This window comes from Pongo abelii, chromosome 19 (genome assembly GCF_028885655.2).
Source record: "Pongo abelii isolate AG06213 chromosome 19, NHGRI_mPonAbe1-v2.0_pri, whole genome shotgun sequence".
Lineage (NCBI taxonomy): Eukaryota > Metazoa > Chordata > Mammalia > Primates > Hominidae > Pongo > Pongo abelii.
The window spans coordinates 83,715,370-83,741,277 of NC_072004.2; the positions used below are offsets into that span (position 1 = coordinate 83,715,370).

The 25,908-nt window shown below is 46.9% G+C and overlaps 1 protein-coding gene across 5 annotated transcripts in view; it reads left to right on the plus strand.

Annotated features, from left to right (window-relative positions):
• The window catches only part of ARSG (arylsulfatase G), a 151,002-nt gene that overhangs the window by 92,706 nt on the left and 32,388 nt on the right, over positions 1–25,908 (plus strand). For all 5 annotated transcript variants that reach the window (XM_063718916.1, XM_024234748.3, XM_054537311.2 and 2 more), the window contains exons 6-8: positions 3,203–3,340; positions 11,725–11,921; positions 13,623–13,703. In XM_063718916.1, the coding sequence (XP_063574986.1) occupies positions 3,203–3,340; positions 11,725–11,921; positions 13,623–13,703 (416 nt within the window). The remainder of the gene's footprint in view (positions 1–3,202; positions 3,341–11,724; positions 11,922–13,622; positions 13,704–25,908) is intronic.

Consider the following 25,908-nt stretch of genomic DNA (forward strand, 5'->3'; position numbering starts at 1 on the left):
TTGCATCACTGCACTTCACCCTGGGCGACAGAGTAAGATCCAGTCTCAAAAAACAAAAACAAAAAACAAACAGCCCAGGGATTCTGCACATTATGGCATGAGAAGTGAGGCTATAGAGCATCCTGCTGCCCTCCTCACCCATGGTGACCTGCTGGGCATACCTGTAGTCACACCTGGCCATATGAAGCTATGACATATGTCAGCCAGTCTCTTTTTAAAATTTTAAAATTTTAATTAATTTATTTTTTGGGGGGATGGAGTCTCACTCTGTTGCCCAGGCTGGAGTGCAGTAGCACAATCTCTGATCATTACAACTTCCGCCTCCCGGGTTCAAGTGATTTTCCTGCCTCAGTCACCTGAGTAGCTGGGATTACAGGCTTGTGTTACCACGCCTGGCTGAGTTTTGTATTTTTAGTAGAGATGGGGTTTCACCATGTTGGCCAAGCTGGTCTTGAACTCCTGACCTCAAGTGATCTGCCTACCTTGGCTTCTCGAAATGCTGGGATTATAGGCGTGAGCCACAGCACCTGGCCTTCTTTTTCTTCTTCTTTTTTCTTTTTTTTCTTTTTCTTTTCTTTTTTTTTTTTAAATTTCAATCCTGCTCCTTCTGTATTTTTTTTAAATTTTTTTAAAAATTTTTAATCTATGTTAAGAATCTCTTTTTAATCTATGTTAAAAATCCAGTAGAAAGCCAGGTGCAGTGGGTCACTCCTGTAATCCCAGCACTTTAGGAGGCTAAGATGGGTGGACCTTGTGAGCCCAGGAGTTTGAGATCAGCTTGGTCAACACAACAAAACACCATCTCTATAGAAAATACAAAAATTAGCCAGGTGTGGTGGCCGGTGCCTGTAGTCCCAGCTACACAGGAGGCTGAGGTGGGAGGATGGCTTGAGGAGGAGGTTGCAGTGAGCTGAGATTATGCCCCTGCACTCCAGCCTGGGTGACAGAGCCAGATCCTGTCTCAAAAAAAAAAAAAAAAAAAAAGAAAAAAATCAAACAGAAAAAAAATGGGTGGCTTAGGAGAGAGAGAAAAATAGGAAAGAATGTAAATGACTCATGGAGTTGCAATGATATGATAAAAAGCTGAAAAATTCAACATAAATGTGCGATTAGTGTTATAATGCCCAGCATGGTGATAATTCTTTTTCTCTTTTAAAAAATTTGGGACGCCTGTAATCCCAGCACTTTGGGAGGCCAAGGCAGGTGGATTGCTTGAGCTCAGGAGTTCGAGACCAGCCTGGGCAACATGGCGAAACCCCTTTTTTACAAAACATACAAAAATTAGCAGGGCATGGTGGCACACACCTATAGTCTCAGCTACTCAGGAGGCTAAGATGGGAGTTTGAGGCTGCAGTGAGCTGAGATTGTGCCACTGCACTTCAGCCTGGGCAACAGAGTGAGACCCTGTGTCAAAAAAATAAAACAAAACAAAAATTGTGGTTATTGACAATTATCTACACAGTCTGTCCGTATCGCCTATATTTCTATAATGGGGTGTGTGTGCATGTAGGTGTGATGGGAAGTTTTGATTTCTTCACAAATCCTTTCCAGCACTATTAGGATGATGTAGTTGCCTGAGGGAACTCCATTCATTACCACCTCTGTCTGCATTGCTCTCAGCTTCTTTCTTGGTTCTCTTTGGTGACCAGGACTGAGAGCTTGAGTTTTTTCGGAATTCCTGATACACTGAAGCTGTGTGCAATGCACTAACCATTTGTTATCTCCTTTAGACCACCAGCACCCCTGTAAGGATGGCACAGGCCCTCCAATGCTACAGATAGGGAGATAACTCTGGGAGCTTAAGTAACTTGCCAGAGATCATGACCAGAGTCAGACCATGACTCAGCCACATTGATGGGCAGCTGTGGGTCAGATTCATTTCAGTCTGTAAGACCAAAACTTGAGCTTGTGTTGTTTTGTTTTGAGACAGTTTTGCTCTGTCGCCTAGGCTGGAGTACAATGGCGCAATCTCAGCTCGCTGCAACCTCTACCTCCTGGGTTCGAGCAATTCTCCTGCCTCAGCCTCCTGAGTAGCTGGGACTACAGGCACGCACCACCACGGCTAATTTTTGCATTTTTAGTAGAGATGGGGTTTCACCATGTTGGCCAGGCTGGTCTTGAACTCCTGACCTTAGGTGATCCACCCGCCTTGGCCTCCCAAAGTGCTGGGGTTACAAGCGTGAGCCACCATGCCTGGCCTGGTCTTGAACTTCTGACCTCAGGTGATCTGCCTGCCTCAGCCTCCCGAAGTATTGGGATTACAGGCGTGAGCCACCGTGTCTGGCCATGAGCTTGTGTTTTTTTTTTTTTCCAGGAGATGTTATTTGTTTGACTCTTATTTTTTTTCCAACTGCTGAAGTTTCTCCAAATTCTGCAAATGTGGCTTAAAATTAAAATTGTCCCAACCCATCTTATGTATTCCTTTTTATTTATTTATGTTTTTGAGATGGAGTCTCACTCTGTCACCCAGGGTAGAGTGCAGTAGGATGATCTCAGTTCACTGCAACCTCCGCCTCCCGGGTTCAAATGATTCTCCTGCCTCAGCCTCCCGAGTAGCTGGGATTACAGATGTGCACTGCCACGCCCAGCTAATTTTTGTATTTTTAGTAGAGACAGGGTTTCACCCTGTTGGCCAGGCTGGTCTCGAACTCCTGACCTCAAGTGATCTGCTGGCCTCGGTCTCCCAAAGTGCTGGGATCACAGGCATGAGCCACTGCACCTGGCCCATCTTATATATTCTGTCCTATTGACAGACCTGGTATTACATGACGTCCCAATTTTTGACTTCAGAAAACGTGGAGTTGCACGCCATACACAGAGGCTGGGATTGAAGTGAGACAGCAGAGAAATCCAGCAATGGGGCTACTGATTGGCGGTGGGACTCTGCTTGACATCATTTAGGCTCTTTAGACCTCAGTTTCTCTCCCTGCAAAATGCAAGTAATAAAAAATAATGTCCCTAGCTCACGAGAGTCTTTGTAAGCTTTGCAGAGTGGTCAGCTTGTCCAAGGAACATAAATATCGATTCAAAGGGAATGGAAGAAAGCATTATGCATAGACTTTTACACTTGGAGGAAATGGCCAACCAGAAAAATCATTTGGGGCCAGAGTGTTGTATTTATGTACATATGCATTGTTGCATTTAGTTCTGGTCCGTGAGTACATAGGAAATGAATACTCTATGGTCTGTGGTTTCCACACAGGAACCTTCAAAGAGACTGTTACACTGACGTGGCCCTCCCTCTCTATGAAAACCTCAACATTGTGGAGCAGCCGGTGAACTTGAGCAGCCTTGCCCAGAAGTATGCTGAGAAAGCAACCCAGTTCATCCAGCACGCAAGGTGAGGAGTCTCCCTCCCTCCGCAGGGCCTCCCCCTGCCTCCACCTACCCGTGCACACACACCATGTCCCTTGGCCTCGGCACGCTTGAGGCCATGGCAGAGTTTTGCTGCTCAGCAGAGATGGACGCATACCTGTCTCCTATAAATAAAGCTGGAAAACAGCCCCTTCTGGAAATCTGCAGTCCTGGATTAGAGATTCCTCAGGTATGTTCCTAGAGTCCCTGGGGCTTATCCCTCTGTTGCTTTGATCATGTTCCACTGCCATGATCATTTTGTCCTCTCCTTCTAGGGTATAAGCTCCTCAAGGGTAGGGCCTGCCCACTGCACTCTGGGCACTCAAGGCATTTGTTGAGCTCACTAGCTGGCAGGATGTATTACTTTTCCATTGCTGCTTTAACAACCAACCACTAATTTAGTAGCTAAAACAACAGTAACTTACCCTGCTACAGCTCTGGAGGCCAGATGTCTGAAATGAGTCTTAGGGGGCTAAAATCAAGGCATCAGCAGGACTGTTTTCTTGGGGAGTGTCTAGGGGAGAATTCCTTCCTTGCCTTTTCCAGCTTCTGGCATTTCTAAGCTATGGCCATATCATTTTCAACTCTAATTCTGCTGTTCACTTGCATCTTCAGTGAAATCTCCCCTCTAGCTCCCACTTACGATAGCACTTGCGATGGCGTTTCGGGTCCACCAGGAGAATCCAAGGTGATCCGCCTACCTCAAGACCCTTAGCATAATTCCACCTGAAAAGTCTCTTTTGCCATATACTGTAACATTCACAGATTCCAGGAATTAGACCCTGCTTATCTTTGGGAGCTATCCTTCATTCTACCAGAGAGAAGTTACAAATTCCCGCATCTAGAAGGCACAGATAGGTAACCTTAAAGAGGGAAGCAGGATGAACGTAAGGCATTAGGGAGTGGTGGGGTCTACAGTGAACCCGTAAGCACATGCCCCATCTGCAGGGGGCAGCTACTACCTAGCTCTAGCTGCTTGGTGCTTCTTTGTGAAAATGTGAACCTGGAATATCAGATCTTTTCATTTTACAACAGAGATAGGATACCTGGCTTTTGTGTGAAACCTCCTGATTTTGAAATATTAGAAACTACTAATTAACAAAAGGCTGGGTGTGGTAGCTCATGCCTATAATCCCAGCAGTTTGGGAGGCCGAGGTGGGCAGATTGTTTGAGTCTAGGAGTTCAAGACTAGCTGGGCAACATGGTGAAACCCTGTCGCTACAAGCAATACAAAAATTAGCCGGGCGTGGTGATCTGTACATGTTGTTCCAGCTACTCGGTAGGCTGAGGACGGAGGATCACTTGAGCCTGGGAGGCATAGGTTGCAGTGAGCCAAGATTGTGTCACTGCATTCCAGCCTGGGTGACAGAGCAAGACCCTGTCTCAAAAAAATATAAAATGAAAAGTAAAATAAAATAAAAGTAAAGTAAATAAGAATAACAAAGAAGTGGGTTGTGTGCGGTGGCTCCTACCTGTAATCCCAGTGCTTTGGGATTACATTGGGTAATCCCCCCAGGTGGGAGGATCGCTTGAGGCCAGGAATTCCAGACTAGGCTGGACAACCTGCTGAGACCTCATCTTTACAAAAAATTATAAAAAGTGGCTGGGCGCAGTGGCTCACGTCTGTAATCCCAGGACTTTGGGAGGCCGAGGCAGGCAGATCACCTGAGTTCAGGAGTTCGAGACCAGCCTGACCAACACGGTGAAACCCTGTGTCTACTAAAAATACAAAAATTGGCTGGGAGTGGTGGCGCCCATCTGTAGTCCCAACTATTCTGGAGGCCGAGGTAGGAGAATCACTTGAGCCCGGGAGGTGGAGGTTGCAGTGAGCCCAGATTGTGCCACTGCACTCCAGCCTGGGCGACAGAGCAAGACTCTGTCTCAAAAAAAAACAAATTAATACAAGTTATTAAATAGCTGAGCATAGTGGTGTGAATCTGTAGTGCCAGCTAACTCGGGAGGCTGAACTGGGAGAATCACTTGAGTCCAGGAGTTCAAGGCTGCAGTGAACCATAACTGCGCCGCTGCACTTCAGCCTGACACATTGAGATCCTGTCTCTTAAAAAACCCCCAAAACCGGCCGGGCGTGGTGGCTCACGCCTGTAATCCCAGCACTTTGGGAGGCCGAGGCAGGCAGATCATGAGGTCAGGAGATCGAGACCATCCTGGCTAACACTGTGAAACCCTGTCTCTGCTAAAAATATAAAAAAATTTTATATGGTGGCGGATGCCTGTAGTCCCAGCTACTTGGGAGGCTGAGGCAGGAGAATGGCGTGAACCCGGGAGGCGGAGCTTGCAGTGAGCCGAGACTGGGCCACTGCACTCCAGCCTGGGCGACAGTGTGAGACTCCATCTCAAAAAAACAACAACAACAACAACAAAAAACCCCCAAAACCTTGTATTTCTCTTCCATCACTCCTATGGGCTGCGTATTCCTTATCTGGAATGCTTGGGACCAAAAGTATTTCAGATTTTGGATTTTTAAAGATTTTGGACTATTTGCATTATACTTAACCGGCTGAGCATCCCTAATTCTCCCATGAGTATTTCCTTTGAGTGTCAGGTCAGCACTCAAACAGTTTCGGAGTTTGGAGTATTTTGGATTTTCAGATTTGGGATGTGCTACCTATACTAAATTTTTAAATAATCATCTTATTTATTTTTTAGTTGCCTTTTTCTCTTTCCTGGTCTCAATTAGATATTAAGCTCCAAGAGGGTGGAAATCATATCTATTGTGCTCATTGCTCTGTCCCCAGTGCCCAGTTAGAGCTTAAGAAATATTTAATGAATGAATGAATAAATGAGTGAGTTCCTTTATCCAGCTCCAGTGATGTGCTGGTGCTGTGCCAGGGATTCAAATGTGAATTAGACATGTCCAGTCTCTGAGTGATTCCCAAGCTAGTGAGGAAACAGATATGTAAAAACATGGCTTTAATGCAGGTTGTTTGTATCTTATTAATACCGCAAGAAGCAGGGAAAAGGGCTATGGCAGGGATGGGGGAAGAGAGGAGGCAGCCAACCATGACCTGGGAGCAAAGCAGGAGGACTATTGGTGGCTTTGGAGTTGGATCTTAAGAACCGATTAAGTGTTTTTAGGCAAGATAACAGGGAGAATACTGCTGAGAGAGGAATAACATAGACGAGGCACAGGAAGTAGGTGAGGTGCTTGGGACACTGGCATATAGAAAGAATCTTTGAGGAGGAAGGAAGATCAGGCTGGAAGGGACAGAGATAGGGAAAGCTGCAAAGGCTGAGTGAGGAGTTTGGATTGACCCTGCAGGCTGCAATGAGCCCTAGTACGTTTCTTTTTTTTCTTTTTTGAGACGGAGTTTTGCTCTTGTTGCCCAGGCTGGAGTGCAATGGCGCGATCTCGGCTCACCACAACCTCTGCCTCCCAGGTTCAAGCGATTCTCCTGCCTCAGCCTCCCGAGTAGTAGCTGGGGTTACAGGCATGCGCCACCATGCCCAGATAATTTTGTATTTTTAGTAGAGATGGGGTTTCTTCATGTTGGTCAGGCTGGTCTCGAACTCCTGACCTTAGGTAATCCAGCTGCCTTGGCCTCCCAAAGTGCTGGGATTACAGGCGTGAGCCATTGTGCCTGGCTGAGCCCTAGTACGTTTCTAAATAGGGATCTGCCAGATCAAGTCTGGGTTAGAGAAGGTTGTCTGTGATGCCGGGGTCTAGTGGAAGATGGTGAAATGGTGGGGCGGGGGACAAGTGGTTATTGCAGCAGTCCATTTCAGAGAGACCCCTTGCCCATCTATCCCCAGGGAGCCACCACCAGAGAGGCCAGTGGGCTGAGAGCTGCAGGTGTTCATTTCCCCCTGCATGAGGGGAGCCCTGCCTTCACCTCCAGGCCTGCCTCCCTCCACCCAGGCACCATCTGGGGACACTTCTTGAGAGATGGGTACCTCTCACCTGCCCTTTTCCATTTCGGATCAGATGATTTTCCCCAGCCTTAGCTGTCCCTGCGCCATAATCTTCTCCACACCCTGCCCCATCCTCTTGCTCTCCTGGAATGTCCCCTCTGTCATCTTACTTGTTTTTTTCCTTCTCTACTCACCGTTCCACTTGTTTTCCCACAAAAATAACATGTGTTCCCTTTAGGAATCTCGGAAAACTGAGACAAGCAAACAAAACAAAATCACCCTGAATTCCACCCCAGAGATAACCTGTTTTTGTTGTTGTTGTTGTTGTTGTTGTTTGTTTATTTGAGACAGAGTCTTGCTCTGTTGCCTAGGCTGGAGTACAGTGGCACAATCTGGGCTCACTGCAACTTCCGCCTCCTGGGTTCAAGCCATTCTCCTGCCTCAGCCTCCTGAGTAGCTGGGATTATAGGCATGCGTCACCATGCCTGGCTAATTTTTGTATTTTTAGTAGAGACAGGGTTTCACCATGTTGGCCAGGCTGGTCTTGAACTCTTGGCCTCAGGTGATCCACCCGCCTCGGCCTCCCAAAAGTGCTGGGATTACAGGCGTGAGGATAACCTGTTGTAATAGCTCTGAGTATGTTCTTCTAGCCTCATTCTATGCTGGTGCATAAACATATGTTTCCCTGGTTTTATTAAGGTATAGTTGAAATGAATGTATTTTAGAAAACAGAAATGGAGTCACACTGTGATACAATCAGTATTTTTTTAAAGCACCAGGTGTCCCCTACTCTATTTTCCATTCAGCTCAGGTGCATAATGAAGAGGTGGCTTGCAGGACAGATGCCCCCAAGGGACTAGTCTGTGTGGGCTCTGCCTGATGCCATGTTTTGGAATCTAGCCTGGCATCAGGATGCAGGGAAGGAGGTACATCCCTGGGCATCATTTATACTTACTACTGCTGGCATGTATTCAACATTATTAACAAGGAAGCGGTCGGGTGCAGTGGCTCATGCCTGTAACCTCAGCACTTTGGGAGGCCAAGGCAGGTGGATCACTTGAGGTCAGGAGTTCGAGACCAGCCTGGCCAACATGGCGAAACCTCGTCTCTACTAAAAATACAAAAAATAGCCAGGGGTGGTGGTACATGCCTGTAGTCCCAGCTACTCAGAAGGCTGAGGCAAGAGAATTGCTTGAACCTGGGAGGTGGAGGTTGTAGTGAGCCGAGATGGCGCCACTGCACTCCAGCTTGGGAGACAGAGCGACACTCTGTCTCAGAAACAAAAAAAAAACCAACAACAAAATAAGCTACCATTTGTTAGATGCTTAATGTGGGAAGTTACATAACAACTTTGTTGGGGAGGTCTGATTGTCCCCATTTTATAGATGACAGAGGTTAAGTTAATTGTCCAGGGCTACACAGTCATGACATAACAAATCTGGAGGTTTGGATGCAGGATTCTCAAGCCTGTGCTCTTCATCAGCCTGTGCTCTGCCATCTCTCATAACTGCCCGTCTCTGTAAGCCTCTGGCTCAGGGTGCTAATGTGACTTTGATAATGGGTGAGAGTTTGGAAGATGATGATGGATGATGAAGGGTGGACAGCAGGACCACCCCTCGCCCATACACATGGTGAGCTGATTTCTAAGAAAACAGCCGCAATCTGTAGCATTTGCCAATTCCTGAGGTGTAAATACTCAATCTCACCATGGCTGATTTCCAGCTATGGAGATGTCACTGAATGCGGCGTTGAGAAATGATGGGCAGTAGCAAGTCATTGTGTGTTATTTCCGCCACACAGATACAATAGATGTAAATAACCCCATGAGCCTACATCATAGTAGAATGTAGTAATTAGGAAGTGATAAATGGTGAGAATGTACTACCTTTAAAAATATTATTTATTCATTTAATTTATTTTTTTTGAGACAGAGTCTCGCTCTGTCGCCCAGGCTGGAGTGCAGTGCACAATCTTGGTTCACTGCAACCTCTGCCTCCTGGTTTCAAGCAGTTGTCCCTGCCTCAGCCTCCCGAGTAGCTGGGATTACAGGTGCCTGTCACCGCGCCTGGCTAATTTTTGTATTTTTTAGTAGAGGCAGGGTTTCACCATGTTGGCCCAGCTGGTCTCAAACTCCTGACCTCAAGTGATCTGCCCTCCTCGGCCTCCCAAGGTGCTGGGATTACAGGTGTGAGCCACCATGCCTGGCAAAAAAAAAAAAAAAAAAAAAAAAAAAAAAAAAAAATTATTTAATTGTGAATTTATATAATTGAATTTTTAGCAATGGCCATGTTTAACAACTGGTTTGCAAAATTCTTGAAATTTGAGCCAGGTCTAGGCACCACTGCAATATGGAATCTACCTGAAAATTAAAAAAAGACACCCCCGCTGGCCAGGCACTGCCCTGTGCAGGGTACCCACTCAGTAGATTGTAAGCTGGAAATAAGGACCCATTCACTCAGCAGTATGTCCTGATGCAGGCCACAACCTGCACAACTGTACATGACCATCCCTGGGAGAGTGGGCATCAGGCACTGCAAATCAGTGCTGTATGAAAAAACTAGGCAAGAATGGAGATGTTTTCTGTCTGCACTGTCCAAGCTGCTAGCCTCTAGCCACCTGCTGCTGCTGAGCATTTGAAATGTGGCTAGGAATTTATGTGTGTGTGTGTGTGTGTGTGTATTTTATTGTGGGTATGTATATATACAGATGTATATAATCATAAAATGTTACCATCTTAACCATTTTAAATGTAAAGTTCTGTCACATTAAACATTCACTTTGTTTTGCAACCATTACCACTATCCATCTTCAGAACTTTTTCATTTTTTCTAACTGAAACTGTACCCATGAAACATAAACTTCCCAGTTTTTCTTCCCCGCAGTGCCCTGCCACTCACCATCCTACCTTCTCTCTCTGAATTTGACTGTTCTGGGTTCCTCACACAAGTGGAATCATACAATTATTTGTTTCTTGGTGACTGGATTATTTCACTTAGCATAATATTTTCCAGGTCCACCCATGTGCTAGCGTGTGGGCTGTGGAACTTTTAATATGATTTAATTTTCATTAATTTAAATCTAAATAGCTACATGTGACTTGTGGCTGCTGCCCTGAACAACACAACTCTAGCAATGTTGCAGAGAAAGTGTGGATTAAAATGGGGAAGGCAGAGGCCCCTGTCTTGGGACTTGTGTCCAGGGTTTTATGCATAGCAAAGAGAACTGAGTGCAAGCACAGTCCCGGGCGGCAGACCCTGGGAGCCAGGATGCAGGGGGATTTGAGGGCACAGTTGGCTATAGAGCAAGGCTATAAGGTGGTGTAAACCAGGGTGAGCTAAGGAGAACCCTGGGGCCAACTGAATCTCTGGGTGAACTAGTATGAAAGGGCCATGCATCTACCCCCACCAGAATGTTGACTCTGTACTCTCCCAATACCCTTGCTTGGTGTCCTCTGAAAGACCCCCCATGGATGGATCTGTGGGAGAGGGGCCCCCTGAAGGTTCCTGCCACCATTGTGATTCTGCAGCTGCTCTTGGCTGGGAGTAGGACTGGGACCTTTGCTTGGAGGCCACGCCAGCTCCCTCCAAGCCTTTAATTCTGCACTTTCCAGGGGAATCAGGATTAGTACAGAGGCAGCAGAACAACAGGGCCTCTGACAGAGCCCTGATCTAGATGTTACCTGGTGGTCATAGGTGTCCTTGAAATTCCTGTGATCAACTCGAGACAACCATTTATCTCTTAGAAAGGAACAAGGCTGGCCAGGCACAGTGGCCCACGCCTGTAATCCCAGCACTGACCTGAGGTCAGGAGTTTGAGACCAACCTAGCCAACGTAGCAAAACCCCATCTCTACTAAAAGTGCAAAATTAGATGGGCGTGGTGGTGGGCACATGTAATCCCAGCTACTCAGGAGGCTGAGGCGGGAGTATCGCTTGAACCCAGGAGGCGGAGGTTGCAGCGTGACAATATCGCGCCACTGCACTCCAGCCTGGGCGACAAGAGTGCGACTCTGTCTCATAAAAAAAAAAAAAAAAAAAGAAAGAAAGGAATGAGGGGCTGAGAATGGACAGGATAGTGTGGATGCTGCAAAATAAAATTTAAAGGTGTGTGTGCCTTAGACTTTACAATGTGGCAGTTAAGAGCAAGACTTGGACACGTAACTAATTGCATATCCTGGGCAAGTCCTTTAATCTCTAAGCTTCTGACTCTTCATCTGAAAAACGGGGCTATGATGACGATGAACCTAGACAACGTGAGTCCCATATAATAAGCTCTCAGTAAATGATAAGGGATAGTAACTATTATTACAATTCTCATTTTTAATTGGCTAACCAGATTGCTTTCACGTTTCCTTGGAAGGTTCTGGATAAATGTGTCCTTCTTGAGCCCGTGGGGCAGAAGGAGCTTTGGGGATTTTCCTGGAAGAGAGGGAGGATCCCTGAGGCACCAGATGAGCCAGGAGAGCCTTCTGCAGAGTCACCTCTTGGTTCTCCTGTTTCAGCACCAGCGGGAGGCCCTTCCTGCTGTATGTGGCTCTGGCCCACATGCACGTGCCCTTACCCGTGACTCAGCTACCAGCAGCACCACAGGGCAGCAGGCTGTATGGTGCAGGGCTCCGGGAGATGGACGGTCTGGTGGGCCAGATCAAGGACAAAGTTGACCGCACAGCGAAGGAAAACACATTCCTCTGGTTTACAGGTAAAGTAGTAAAAGCCAGCCAGCCTAACTGCCATTTAATAGACAACCTTGCACATTACCTGTGAAGAGCAGAGTCTGGCCCCGTGATCCCCTTTCATAGGTCAGGGGGCTTGCTTTGAATTTGAGGCCCAGATAAGGCTTGCTGGCCTGAATGCTGAGCACCTGTCCACTGGGGCCTCCAAGGCCAAGTCCCTGGAAAGGTTTGCACACACAGAGCAGGCACCTTGCTGGCCCCTTGTGTGTCGATTCAGGCTATCTGGGTATTGCTCTTAATTGCCATTGAATGACATTGACATCGTGAGCCTATGTTGTCCCTGTGCAGTTCTAAGATTTCCCTCTTCTCCATCTTCCCTGGTCCCAAAGATTCCGCTTGCTACCACTGCCTGTGTCACGTCTTTTGGCTGAGTGGCCTTAGTGAGCTAAACTAGTGGCCTCTTTAAGGGCCTCACACATGCATTGTGTGTTTTAGGTTTCTGTGACTGCAGAGGTTATAAGCACTGCTTTCGGCCAGGCGTGGTGGCTCACACCTATAATCCCAGCACTTTGGGAGGCTGAGGCAGGCGGATCACCTGAGGTCAGGAGTTCGAGACCAGCCTGGCCAACATGGCAAAACCCTGTCTCCACTAAAAGTACAAAAATTATCTGGGCATATTGGCACACGCCTGTAGTCCCAGCTACTCGGGAGGCTGAGGCAGGAGAATCGCTTAAACCTGGGAGGCGGAGGTTGCAGTGAGCTGAGATCGTGTCACTGCACTCCAGCCTGGGAGACAGAGCAAGACTCTGTCTAAAAAAAAAAAAAAAAAAAGCACTGCTTTTGGGTCAAGTAGAGACCTATACTCTCTACCGTGTAGCGAAGGTGTTATAAACGCCTATAGGATTTGAATCTATACTCTACTATTGGGGGAATTCTCTTAATCTCTCCAAGTCTCCTTTTCCTCATCTGCACAATTAAGCTAATAAGAGAATCTACTTCATAGCATGTTGGAGGATTACGAGATGATGTATGTGAAACACTGGGTGCATAACAGATGCTCAATAAACAGTTGCTGGGCTGAAGCTGATGACAGTGGCAATGAGATTGCTGAAATCTTACAAAAAGGCAAGGGAGGAAAGAGGAAGGAAGAGGAGGCAAGGCAAGGAAGGCAAGAGGCTCACGATGGGACTGGGTTGGGGCAGGAAAAGGCCACCTGTCTCTGAAAGCCCAGTAGAGACACGTCTCATATCAAGGGTTGTTCTTCATGGATGGGAATCATATTTGTCTTTATTTATTTATTTATATTTATTTATTTTTTTAGATGGAGCCTCGCTCCATCACCCAGGCTGGAGTGCAGTGGCACGATCTCAGGTCACTGCAACCTCCACCTCCTGGGCTCAAGCATTTTTTGCACCTCAGCCTCCAGAGTAGCTGGGATTATAGGTGCCCACCACCACGCCTGGCTAATTTTTGTATTTTTAGTAGAGAAGGGGTTTCACCATGTCGGCCAGGCTGGTCTGGAACTCCTGACCTCAAGCGATCTGCTTGCCTCCGCCTCCCAAAGTGCTGGATTACAAGCGTGAGCCACTGCACTAGGCCCATGTTTGTCTTTATAAGTCCTTTTTCTATGTAGTTCCTGCTCTGCACGGGGATATAGGGCCAGAGTGGGAGGGTCAGCGCAAGTGTCCAACCAGCCTGGTGACCATTATGCTTTTTCTGGTTTCTAGGAGACAATGGCCCATGGGCTCAGAAGTGTGAGCTAGCGGGCAGTGTGGGTCCCTTCACTGGATGGTGGCAAACTCGTCGAGGTAAGGGGCTCAGCTGGGGTTGGTGGATCCCATTGCAATGCTGAGCCCAGGCTGGGGTGTGGGATTCTGCCTCTGGGTGGGGGACAACTTATATCTGGGCCTTAGGGTCATTATCGTGAAACAGGGACACATTTGCTCACCAGCCACCAGCACCCAGAGAAGAAGGAACAAGTAGTGATGGAGAAAACGACTGCTCAGTTTGGACCATCCCTGTCTCTCCTTTCCTCCTAGAACTTCCCAAAGGCGACCAGCCCTCCACCCAACAAGCCAGTCTACGAACATTCCAACAAATGTGCTTTGTCTTTACTTTCATCCCGTTCCCTTGCTCTTCCTCCTTCCTTTTTAAAAATTCATCCCTCCATCCATCTAACCATTAATTTATTTCATCCATTCAAAAAATATTTAGTGCACAACTGTGCAAGGTTTTTAATGTACATTGTCTCCAGCAGTCATAGCTCCATTTACAGATGAAGAAAAAGAGAGGCTAGGCCGGGCGCGGTGGCTCACGCCTGTAATCCCAGCACTTTGGGAGGCCGAGGCGGGCGGATCACAAGGTCAGGAGATGGAGACCATCCTGGCTAACACGGTGAAACCCCGTCTCTACTAAAAATACAAAAAATTAGCCGGGCGTGGTGGCGGGTGCCTGTAGTCCCAGCTACTCGGGAGGCTGAGGCAGGAGAATGGCGTGAACCCAGGAGGCGGAGCTTGCAGTGAGCCGAGATCGCGCCACTGCACTCCAGCCTGGGCGAGACTGCGAGACTCCATCTCAAAAAAAAAAAAAAAAAAAAAAGAGAGAGGCTCAGAGAGGGTAAGTAATTTGCTCATGTCACACAGTTTGTGAGGAGGGAGCCAGGTTTTCCACTGAAGTTAAAGTTGGTACTCGCCCTGCTGTACCATACTGCTTCTCACAGCTGCCTCTGTCTCTATTTCAACATCTCTCAACTTCCAACTCAGCTCCCATCTGCTCTGGGAGAGCTTTGTCACAAGGACCTCACTTTCTGAGACTGCAGCCATGCTGGGGACAATTTGACATATGGACCAAATGCTTGAAAAATACGCGTATCATTTGATTCATCAATTCCTCCTATAAGAGCTTGTCTTAAGGAAATAATTAGGCACATGCTCAATGACATAGGAAAAAGGATGCTTATTGCAGTTAAATTTTTTTTCATAGTTGGACATAACTCAAGTGTCTAGTAAGAAGGTAGTGCTTAAAGAAATTATTATACCTCCATTAAAAGGAATAACAACCACTAAAATAATTCATATTTATTGACTTGGAAACATTTACATGAAATATTTTTTAATGAATAAAGCAGGTTCCAATATGGAACAATATGTAAAGTATGATTTTATTATATAAAAATAATCATGTGTCCAAGGGGTTCAGCGGTGGACCTGGCAAGTTTACCCTCATTGAGGGATATGTGGGGCAGAATTTTAGATCTGGGACTGTGTATTAGTCCACAGACTAATACACACAATCGCACCATTCTTGAATTAGAGAGAACCAAAAAGGTCTATCTGTCTGTCTGTCTGTCTGCCTGTTCTGTCTATCTATCTGTCTCTCTGTCTGTCTGCCTGTTCTATCTATCTGTCTATCTGTCATCTATCTATCTATCTATCGAAACACCAATACTCCAAGAGACAAAATAAACTCACATTGCTATAAAGAACTACCTGACACAGGGTAATTTATAGAGAAAAGAGGTTTAATTGACTCACAGTTCTGCAGGCTGTACAGGAAGCATGGCTAGGGAGGCCTCAGGAAACTTACAATCATGGCAGAAGGCGAAGGGGAAGCGTGTATGTCCTACATGTTTGGAGCAGGAGGAAGAGAGTGAAGGGGAAGGTGCCACACACTTTTAAACAGCCAAGGCTGATGAGAATTCACTCACCATCGTGAGAACAGCAAAGGGGAAATCCGATCTCATGACCCAGTCGCCTTCCACCAGGCCCCTCCTCCAATACTGGGGATTACAATTCGTCGTGAGATTTGGGTGGGGACGCAGAGCCAAACCGTATCAGGCTGTTTTCCCTGCTGTCAAACTCAATCCTGACCTACGGCCCTCAGCTGTCTCCAGGTGGTCTTCACTAGCACTCCCATCATCGTATTAGTCTGGCAGGATAATTGTAGTTACCTAGAGACTGAAGCATTGTGCACCTCGATTCTGGTGCAGAGAAGGAAATGCTGATTTTTTTTTTTTTTTTTTTTTTTTGAGACAGAGTCCCACTCTGTCACCCAGGCTGGAGTGCAGTGGCACGATCTTGGCTCACTGCAACTTCCACTTCCTGGGCTCAAGTGATTCTCCTACCTCAGCCTCTCAAGTAGCTGGGATTACAGGTGTGTGCCACCACGCTCAGCTAATTTTTTGTTTGTTTTTGTTTTTGTATTTTTAGTAAAGACGGGGTTTCACCATGTTGGCCAGGTTGGTTTTGAATTCCTGACCTCAAGCGATCCACCCACCTCGGCCTCCCAAAGTGCTGGGATTACAGACTTGAGCCATCGTGCCCGGCCATGATCATTTTTATTTTTCAATTTTTTTTTTTTGAGATGGAGTTTCATTCTTATTCCCCAGGCTGGAGTGCAATGGCACGATCTCGGCTCACTGCAACCTCCGCCTCCTGGGTTCAAGTGATTCTCCTGCCTCAGCCTTCCTAGTAGCTGCAATTACAGGCACCCGCCACCACACCTGGCTGATTTTGTATTTTTAGTTGAGACGGGTTTCTCCATGTTGGCCAGGCTGGTCTTGAACTTCTGACCTCAGGTGATCCACCCACCTTGGCCTCCCAAAGTGCCGGGATTACAGGCGTGAGCCACCATGCCCGACCTATTTTTCAATTTTAACCTGGTGTCCCTTGGATCAGATATCTTGAGAACTTTAGGAGCAAGTGGCTGCAGGACTGTGGCCATATCTTGTGTCTGGAAATTTGAGACGGGGTCAGGAGAGCTGAGTACCACCTCCCACTAACCTTCTCAGTGACCAGATTATTTTATCTCTTGGAGTATTGGTGTTTCTCACTCTCACTCTCTCTCTCTCTCTATATATGTATAGATCTTTTTGATCCTCTTCAGTTCAAAAATGCTGTGCTTTAGTTTGTGATTTCTGGAGAGTTGGGTCAAGAGAAGATGCTAAGGAGGACTGGAGGTGAATGGAGGTGTGTCAAGAAACAGGAGCCAGCCGGGCGCAGTGGCTCACGCCTGTAATCTCAGCACTTTGGGAGGCCGAGGCAGGCAGATCACGAGTTCAGGAGATCGAGACCATCCTGACTAACATGGTGAAACCCCGTCTCTACTAAAAATACAAAAAATTAGCCGGGCATGGTGGCGGGTGCCTGTAGTCCCAGCTACTCAGGAGGCTGAGGCAGGAGAATGGCGTGAACCAGGGAGGCGGAGCTTGCAGTGAGCTGAGATTGCGCCACACTGCACTCCAGCCTGGGTGACAGAGTGAGACTCCGTCTCCAAAAAAAAAAAAAAAAAAAAAAAAAAAAGAGCCTAGAGAAATACAGCATAAATGGGAGTGATTTGTTGCATTAGCTGATTACAATTCCTCCTTTCTGTACCTGGGACACCCTTGGGCCAGGCTGTCATCTTCAGTGTTCAGTTAGAAAGCCTAGAATAGCCTGGTGTCAGAAGCCCCAAGGCTAAAAGTCCAGAAGGTGTGGAGACCATGGCTGTAGGGGGAAGGATCTATAAGTAAGTGGCTTCTCCATGGGGAGAAGAATTGACCTACTGATCTCCTATCTGAGGACTTGCCTTATTGATCTCTTCTCTCTTTATGAGGCAGTTTTGAAATAGTGAGTCAGGCTTAAGGATGTGGACTGGGACCCCATTCTTTGAGGGAATGATGAGAAATACATTTACTAGCTGGCCAGGTGCAGTGGCTCATGCCTGTAGTCCTAGCACTTTGGGAGGCTGAGGCAAGAAGATAGCTTGAGGTCAGGAGTTCAAGACCAGTCTGGCCAACATGATGAAACCCCGTCTGTACTAAAAATACAAAAATTAACCAGGTATGGTGGCGGGCACCTGTAATCCCAGCTACTCGGGAGGCTGAGGCAGGAGAATCACTTGAACCTGGGAGGTGGAGGAGGTTGCAGTGAGCCAAGATTGCACCACTGCACTCCAGCCTGGGCAACAGAGTGAGACTCAAAAAAAAAAAAAAAAAAAAGAAAAGAAAACAGAAAGAAAACAGAAAAATAAAAAAATAAAAATACATTTACTAGCTGGGCAACCTCCATGTCTCCTTTCCTTCCTTCCTCCTGCAAGCATTCGTTGAGTGCCTACTGTTTTCTATTCTTCCTATTTGTTGAGCACCTACTGTGTGCCAGGAACTATGCTCAGTGCTGGTGCTACAAAGATCGACAAAGCCCCGACCGCAAGAAATGACAGTCTAGAATAGTGTTTCTTTGATTTTAATGTGCAGACAGTCCCCTGGGGATCTTGCTAGCATACAGTTCTGACCCAAGAGGGCTGGGTTGCTGATGGGAGTTTTGCATTTCTAAGGCGCTCCTAGGTGACACTGATGTGGCTGGTCCAGGGACCGAACTTTGAGAACCACCGGTCCAGAACATCTACATCTAGACCATGAGTCTAGAATCATCTGAGTGTAGAACTTTCAACTTGAGACCAATGGTTATCAAAATGTGGTCCCTAACCAGCATCATTAGCACCACCTGAGAAATTGTTAACAGTACAAATTTTAGGGCTTCACCCCGGGCCAAAAGAATCAGAAACACTCGGGATGGGTCCCAGGAATCTGTGTTTGAATAAGTCCTTTGGGAGATAATGCAGGTTAAAATTTGAGAACTACCTGTCTAGAGCTACACAGTCTGGTATGTCAGGCACTAGCCACATATGGCTATTTAAATTAAAATTAATAAAATTCAATTAAAATTCAGTTCCTTGGTTACACCAGCCAGACTTCCAGGGCTCAGTAGCCATATGTGGCTAGTGGCTACCATATTGGGTAGCAAATAGGCTTCCCTGGGAGTGGTTTGCATTTTGAAGAATGAGTAGGAGACAGCCAGGGATTGGCAGGAGAAGAGGCTCTGGGCGAGGGCAGCAGCCTGGGCGGGGTGGGAACATCAGGGAGTAGGAGGCACTCCCTGGAGCTGCCCCTGTGTCTGTGAGTCTGGAGTTTGTGGCGACCAAGGAGAATAGCGAGAGACGGGGCCAGTGTTCAACGATCTTTTCAGTTTGGCTTTTATTCTAAGGAAATGTGGAACCATGGGAAGATTTTAAGAGTGGAAGGGACATTATTTAATGTTAAATATAGAGGTGAAATTTACATCACATAAAATTAACATTTTAAATTGTTCAGTTAAGTAGCACTTAGCACCTTCCCAATGTTGTGCAACGACCACGTCTGTCTAGTTCCAAAACACTTTTATCACCCCCAAAAGAAAACCCTATATCCTTTAATTAATTTATTTATTAATCTTTTAGAGATACAGTCTTGCTCTGTCCCCCAGGCTGGAGTGCAATGGTGTGATCATAGCTCATTGCAGCCTCAAACTCCTGAGCTCAAGGGATCCCCCCACCTCATTCTCCTGAGTACCTTGGACTACAGAAGTGTGCCACTGCGCCCCCTGCATTTTTTTTTTTCTGAGATAGGGTCTTGCTCTGTTGCCCAGGCTGGAGTGCAGTGGCATCATTACAGCTCACTGCAGCCTCAACCTCCTGGATTCAAGCAATCCTCCCACCTCAGCCTCCCAAGTAGCTGGGACCACAGGCATGCACCACCATACCCAACTAATTTTTCTTTACCTTTAAAAATTTTTTTTATAGAGACGGGGTCTTGCTATGTTGCCTAGGCTGGTCTGAAACTCCTGGGCTCAAGCAATCTTCCCACCTTAGCCTCCCAAAATGTTGGGATTACAGGTGTGAGCCACTGCACCTGGCCTATGCCTAGCTTTTAAAATATATATATATATTTAACCCCATATCCTTTAAACAGTTGCTCACCATTTCCCACTCCCCCTCCAGCATACTATTCAATTTTTTTTTAAAGATCTCTCTTATATCAGGGGAGCTGAGAACAAGGAGAAGGGCAAGTACCAGCCTCATTTCCACTGATCCAAAATGACCAATGAGAGAAGCCAGTGACAAAATCTCCAGGAATATCTCCAAGTTCAAAGAACGCCAAAGTTGGAAAAGACCTCAGTCACCTTTATTTATTTATTTTTTTGAGACAAAGTCTTGCTCTGTCGCCCAGGCTGGAGTGCAGTGGTGCGATCTCAGCTCACTGCAAACTCCACCTTCCAGGTTCAAGCGATTCTCCTGCTTCAGCCTCCTGAGTAGCTAGGATTACAGACGTGCACCACCACACCCGCCACCATGTCTGGTATTTTTAGTAGCGACGGGGTTTTACCATGTCGGCCAGGCTGGTCTTGAACTCCTGACCTCTGGTGATCTGCCCTCCTCAGCCTCCCAAAGTGCTGGGATTACAGGCGTAAGCCACCATGCCTGGCCGACCTCAGCGATCTTTATTCCAACCACCTTATTGGACAAATGAGGAAACTGAGGCCAAGGAGAATGGAAGGCATCCCCGAGGCCAGCCAGCAATGGAGGGGTCCACATCCTCTGACCATCACTGGCTCATTCTCCAAGTCACGTGACTGCTCTCACGCACACCTTGTTATACCTGACTGCTCAGCCACCCGGAAAATCCTAACTTGCTCTTTGAACCTAGTAATTGTCAAGGAAAAGTCTTTAGCCCTTGCAATAGTCTGAATCTTTCTACATCTGTGGGAGGCAGATGAGGGTTTGGAGGCTCAGGCTGGGCTTGAATCTTGACTCAGCTCAGGGCTTAGCATCCTCTTCTCATTAGGTGGGGTTGTGGACCATTCTCCATGGACTGTTGGGAGAATCAGTGGGGATACTGCCCAGGAGGCTCCCAGCCTTGCGCCTGGCCTCTAATGATAACCCCCATTAGACTCAATTTCTTCATTCCTGGCTGAAACAACCTGGCGGGACCCCACCCATAGAAGCATTAGAAGGGGATTGGCAAACACCCTGAAAAAGATTGCCCCACAAAAGGATCAGGCAACTTAAATCACGTACAGATAACTTTAAAAGTGTTCAGGATCTCTTGGGAAACTTTGTTCTGAAGCTGAATTTCAGGTACCTCAAGATAACGTTCTTTTTTGGGGCGAGGCCTTCCCACTAACTCTGCGGCTTGATGTGGGATCGGTGGGTGACAGCACTTGAATTCATGATCGGGCTGGGGCTGGATGCCATTCCCTTCTTTTCTGGGGAGTCTGAAAGTGAACTTTGCCTGAAAGGCTGCTGCCTGGGGGTAAATACTTCTTCTTCCTCATTCTCCAAAGCAGCTTCCTGTCTACTAACTATTCCACAGCCTCCTTCTTCCTCTCTGCCTGGAATGCTGCTGGGGCTCTGGGAAGCCAGGCAGCGCCCTGCTCGGCGGGTGGCCATGTCCTGTGAGTCAAGGGGGCTGGGGTCCCTCTGGTCACCTGCTCCTCCTCACCCAGTTCCCCCTCAATGGGATGTCTGCACGGCTCACTGTATGGGGGCCAGACTCAAGAGCAGATGAAAGAGAGAAGGCAGTCAATGTTTTCGCAACGGAGTAGGACAAACAGTACCCGGAGTCGTGCAACTTTCTCCCTGAAGCCAGGCTGCTGCGTCAGGCCACGTGCTGTCTTCCCCTGTTCTCAGGGCCCCCAGGCCCCCCTGCTTGTCTTCCCTTTCCTTTCCTGGCCGAGCTGCCCAGCTCAGCTGATGGGATGAGGCAGCGTCTCCTGGAGTCATCTTTTCACCCCGTGCGCGTGGACTGAGAATGCTCCACTTGGCTTGTGCCCTGCAGGGGCGAGGAGAAACGGAACTGGGGCGGGGGCAGAGCAAAGCAGCCCTGCCTTCTCCCGAAGAAGAAGGGCACGAGTTAGACACTCCTGCTGTCTCTGAGTCCACAGCCTGGTCCAGGAGGCCTGGCTCTCCCAGCAGCCGCCTTCCCTTCTCCATGCCAGATCTGTTTCCTACCCAGGACAGAACCAACACCTTGTTTTTCCCCTAACTGACTGCTCCTCTGTCTGGAAAATCTTTTCTTGTTTTATTTGAAGAGCAGAACTGTTCCTTCCTCCCCCTTGGTGATGAGGAAACATTCTGTTGAATTTGGCATCCAGGCTCCTAGGAGACCTTGGTTGTTTGTAATTTGATGCTATCAGGTTGTTGCATAACCTTTCCCACTGGGAAGCAGTCTCTGCATCCTGGGCCTTCTGTCTAGTTTGGGGTAGGGGGTGGGGCGGGGAAAAGTCAGAGGTGCTGTGAGGTGACAGAGCAAGGGATAAGGGACTCTGGCTGTTGGCCCTGGCTGGGGACAGGGCCTGCTGATAGGGACCTAGAGGAAGTCAAACAGTGTCTCTTTCTGGGCCTTTGGCCACCAGGCTTGGTGGAATGTCCTCATCCCATACTCAGGGCCACCCCAGGCCAGCCGGAGTCCTGGGTCTGAATAGAGGCCAGGCTGCCCTGTGTTTCTAGAAAACGAGTACACTGTAGGCATCCTTGGCAAGGGGACATACTACACTTAGAAACAAAGCCTGCTTCTTTATTTTATTTTTATAGAGACAGGGTCTCACTCTGTTGCCCGGGCTGCAGTGTAGTGGTGTGGTCATGGCTCACTGCAGCCTTGACCTCCTGGGCTCAAGCAATCCTCCTGCTTCAGTCTCCCTAGTAGCTTAGTAGCTGGGAGACTGCAGGTGTGTGCCACCATGCCTGGAACATTACGATTTTTTAAAAAATTTTATTTATTTATTTATTTATTTTTTTACAGAGATGGGGCAGAGGGGTCTTGCTTGTTGCCCAGGCTGGTTTCGAACTCCTGGCTTCAAGTGATCTTCCTTGCATCGGCCTCCCAGAGTGCTGGTGTTACAAGTGCGAGCCACTGCACTGGGCTGAAAGCCTGCTTCTTTAGAAGGTTATTAGAATGTGCACTCCTCAGAACAGGCCCTCTACTCAGTCACAAATGCTAATGCCTTTGTGGGCCAGGCAGGTGATATAAAGGAACACATGTTTGTTTTTGTCAGTCATGGGCAGTGTTAGGAATTCAATAAACTGGAGAGAGGACCCTGTCGAATGACATTCAGCATTAATTAAAAGAAAAACACTATGCCTGCCAAACCAAACTGTCGGAGGTTGTGATCTCTGCTATTTTCTCCCTACAGGTAATTTGGTTGGCACTTCTCTGGCAGGCATTATGCAAAAGTACCTTGCTTAAAGCTTTATGTACGCTATCTTATATAACTGTTCCCACAACCCTGTGAGATAAATACAACTGACCCTGGAGCGACACGGATTTGAACTGCGTGGGTCCACTTAATACATGAATTTTCTTCTGCCGCTGCCACCCCTGAGACAGCAAGACCAACCTCTCCTCCTCCTCCTCCTTCTCTTCCTTAGCCTACTCAGCGTGAAGACAACGAGGATGAAGCCCCTTATGATGATCCACTTCCACTTAATGAATAGAAAATATATTTTGTCTGTCATCCAATTTTCTTTTTCCTTGCTTCCTTCCTTCCTCCTTCCTTCCTTCTTCCTTCCTTCTTCCTTCCTTCCTCCTTCCTTCTTCCTTCCTTTCTCTCTTTCTCTCTTTCTTTCTTTACTCTTTTTTTTTTGACAGAGTCTTGCTGTGTTGCCCAGGCTAGAGGGCAGTGATGTAATCAGAGCTTACTGCTGCCTCAACCTCCTGGGCTCAAGCGATCCTCCCACCCTCAGCCTCCCAAGTAACTTGGACTACCAGCTAGGACTCCCAAGTAGCTGGGACTACCACACTTAGCTAATTCTTTCTTTCTTTCTTTCTTTCTTTCTTTCTTTCTTTCTTTCTTTCTTTCTTTCTTTCTTTCTTTCTTTCTTTCTTTCTTTCTTTCTTTCTCTCTCTCTTTCTTTCTTTCTTTCTTTCTCTTTCCTTTCTTTCTTTCTTTCTTTCCTTCTTTCTTTTCTTTCTTTATTTTGTAGAGACACGGGTCTCACTATGTTGCCCAGTCTGGTCTTGGACTCCTGGGCCCAAGCCATCCTCCTGCCTTGGCCTCCCAAAGTGGTGGGATTACAGGTTTGAGCTACTGTGCCTGGCCAGGATTTTCTTACTAACATTTTCTTTTCTCTAGCTCATTTTATTGTTAAGTCTACAGTATATAATACATATAACATACTAAATGTGTCTTAATTAAATGTTTATGTTATTGGTATGGCTTCCTGGTCAACCTAAGGCTATTAGTAGTTAAGTCTGGGGAGAGTCAAAGGTCATGCCCAGATTTTCAACTGCTTGGGAGTCAGTGCCCTAACTCTTGTGTAATTCAAGGGTCAACTGTGCAATCATTTCCCTGCTTCCTAGCTGAGATGATTGAGACGGAGGGAGGATATGAATTCTGCCCAAGGCCACTTGGTTGGCAGGGGTGGCACTGGAGACCTGCCCTCCCCAAAGGCATCGTCCTAATTACTCCTTGAATACTTCTTCAACTCTGGTTTTCAGACCACTGACATCAGAATTACCTAGAATCAGAGCCCCACCCCAGACTGATTAAATTAGAATTCCTGGGAATAGGACCCAGAAATCCATGTCTTAGATGAGATCTCTTCTGGTGATTCTTTTGTGTGGAGAAATTTGCGAATTTCCTTGTTCGCTGCATTGCTTTTCTGACTCAGTGAAATATGGCCCTTGGGTCCCAGCCAAGAAAGACCACTGTTCCTCCGCGTGGGCAGTGGTGAGTCTTCCCCGGCCTGCCCCTGTCTTGATGCATCATAAAATGCCACTTCACTTCCGTAACCAGAGAAGCACAAATAAGCAAATTCATGAATCATGGTTTTGTTTATATTTTGGTTGCTGTGGCTAAATATTTATTGCTTTAAGAGGTTCTGCTTTAATTAGAGTCACAAGTAACCACAAGTGCGTAGAAATGCATTCTCATGGCCATAAGACATGCATTTCTCGACAGAAAGCCGAAGGCAACTAACACTTTTAATGTGCCAGTGCCTGATCAAAGTATGGAGGCTTATCTAAATGAATGAATAGTGTTTGAAATTGAAAAGTGATCAGAAGTTTCATTTATGGATTATCTATTGTTCTTACTTACTGTGACTTATAAGGTCATATTTATGATGCTATGGCATAGAGGTATAAAGACGTGGGCAACAGAAAGCCTGCGGTGACGATGACTATTAGCTACATTTAACTTTGAAATGTGCTGTGTTCTCTTCCCGATCTTGCCCCTTGCCCTCCTTCCCTGGGAATGAGTGCTCTCCACACTAAATCCCCAGGAGAGTTTTAGAAGATATTGATGTCAGAGCCTCACTGCAGGCCGATTAAATCACAATCTCTGGGAAAGAGACTTTGGCATGGGTATTTTTTAAGAGCTCCCCAGTGATTCTAATACATATTCAAAATGGAACCACTGCCCTAGGTTTAGTGAGTGAGGGTGCTGGCTGTGTAGTCAGACCGGCGTTAAGATCTTGGCTCTATCATTTTCTTTCTTTCCTTTTTTTTTTTTTTTTTGACAAAGTCTCACTCTGTCACTCAGGCTGGAGTGAAGTGGCTCAATTTTGGCTCACTGCAACCTTCGCCTCCCAGGTTCAAGTGATTCTCCTGCCTCAGCCTCCTGAGTAGCTGGGATTACAGGCATACACCACCAGGCCTGGCTAATTTTTGTATTTTTAGTAGAGATGGGGTTTCACCATGTTAGACAGGCTGGTCTCGAACTCCTGACCTCGTGATCCGCCCACCTCAGCCTCCCAAAGTGCTGGGATTACAGGCATGAGCCACTGCACCCGGCTGGCTCCATCATTTTCTAGCTATGTGACTTGGGGGCAAATTACTTAGCCTCTCTGAGCTTTGGTTTCCCCATCTGAAAAATGGGGACAATAGTGGCTAACTTGAGAGGTTGTCATAAGGATTCAATGAGATAATGCCAGGAAGCATGTATCATGCTGAGGAGCACTTAACTTGGTTCTTAGTAAGGGCTCAATAAATAGGAGATGTTATTGTTGTTGTTATTAGTATTACGTTTAACTTAGAATAACTATCCATTAGTGGGAGCAGGTATTACTGAAGAATATTGGGGGATCAGGAGTAGCTATCCTAGAATTTAGCCTTTGCTGGTGCAGATAAAACACAACACGCCTGTTTGATATAAGCATATGCATCTCATAATTAGAGTACACAACCCTAGGGGCCAATAGAATGCCAGTCAGATCTTTGTA